This window comes from Trachymyrmex cornetzi, unplaced genomic scaffold (assembly GCF_001594075.2).
Source record: "Trachymyrmex cornetzi isolate Tcor2-1 unplaced genomic scaffold, Tcor1.1 scaffold191, whole genome shotgun sequence".
Lineage (NCBI taxonomy): Eukaryota > Metazoa > Arthropoda > Insecta > Hymenoptera > Formicidae > Trachymyrmex > Trachymyrmex cornetzi.
In genome coordinates this window covers 163,481-164,694 of record NW_017296539.1, presented here as the reverse complement: position 1 = coordinate 164,694, position 1,214 = coordinate 163,481, and the positions used below count along the sequence as shown (strand labels likewise).

Genomic DNA, 1,214 nt, shown 5'->3' with positions numbered 1-1,214 from the left:
GCGTATCCCGAAGCGCGCGTACGATCATATCTCTCCCGGTCGTTTTGAACGATTTCTCCAATATCTCGTTAGTCCCTACATTTTTCATTCGTGCAGTTACATCTCGAGTCAGATGTGTGACAGCGTCGGATACTTTTTTTTCCATATCACTATACACTTTTAAACTATCTTTCTGCATATCATGAAGCGCGCGTACGATTATATCTCTTCCTGTCGTTTTAAACGATTTCTCTAACGACTCCTTCGTCACCGTATTATTCATTTGTTGACGTAGATCAGTTACACCTCGTTGAATTTCATTAGTCTCCAACATTTCTTTCGTCGCTATATTATGCAATTGTTGACGCAGATCAGTTACACCACGCTGAATCATCTCTTTCGTCACCATATTAAGCATTTGTTGACGTAGATCAGTTACATCACGTTGAATCTCGTTGGGCACTTTTATCGATAGCGCGCTCACACTTTTCGAGACCTCCTCCACGTTGTTTCGCACTTTTTCCACATCGTTCGAGATATCTTTCTGCGTATCCCGAATTCCGCTTTATACCTGAACCAATACTCGTGCCACTGACACTCCTTGTAACTAAGAGCGGAGCAATAATGTTTTTGTATGTGTCCCTTGTTACTCTTAATAGGCATTCTAGCCTTATTGTCACGTCTGTGAGCATTCGTCGTCAATAATATATGTTTGTACGTTTGTTTATCATTCTCAGTGTAGATAGCGTCGTTTGGAATCTTCTTGAAGATCAGCTCGTATAGACCCGGTGTACCTTTGTATTTCTCTCCATCTGATTATAGTGTCGTCCGTATCCACGTCAAATTTTTTATTACCCAACATCGTGCCGTTTTCATCGAAATAAACACCGTAGACAAGATCGATTTCATTTCTCGCGTTACCAATTAAAAGAGTATTCACATATACTTATCCTAACGGCCCTAATTGACTTTGCAGTCTCTGACGACCTTGAGGGGTGTTCAACGCCTGTCTGACAGACGTTTCAAGCGATGGATTATCACCGGTATCAAAAACTTCTTCGTCCTGCGAATCAAAAGGAATTACTTGTTGTTGTTGTGATTCTATTGGTGTGGAATGAATTATGGATGAATCAGGCATGACGTTTGATCGTTAGTCGGTATACTAGGCGGATTTTAACCCATGGGGCTAGAGGGGAGTGCGGGGCGCGGGGGGTACTTGGAGGCACGGGGGGGGG

General features: G+C 42.8%; 1 protein-coding gene across 1 annotated transcript in view; it reads right to left on the bottom strand.

Annotated features, from left to right (window-relative positions):
- LOC108759522 (uncharacterized) overlaps positions 1-1,117 on the bottom strand; it is a 2,432-nt gene extending 1,315 nt beyond the window's left edge. The window contains exons 1-3 of the mRNA XM_018505004.1: positions 949-1,117; positions 551-791; positions 134-464 (exon numbers count right to left, since the gene is read on the bottom strand). Of these exons, the coding sequence (XP_018360506.1) occupies positions 134-464; positions 551-791; positions 949-1,117 (741 nt within the window). The remainder of the gene's footprint in view (positions 1-133; positions 465-550; positions 792-948) is intronic.
- Positions 1,118-1,214: the final 97 nt, after the last annotated feature.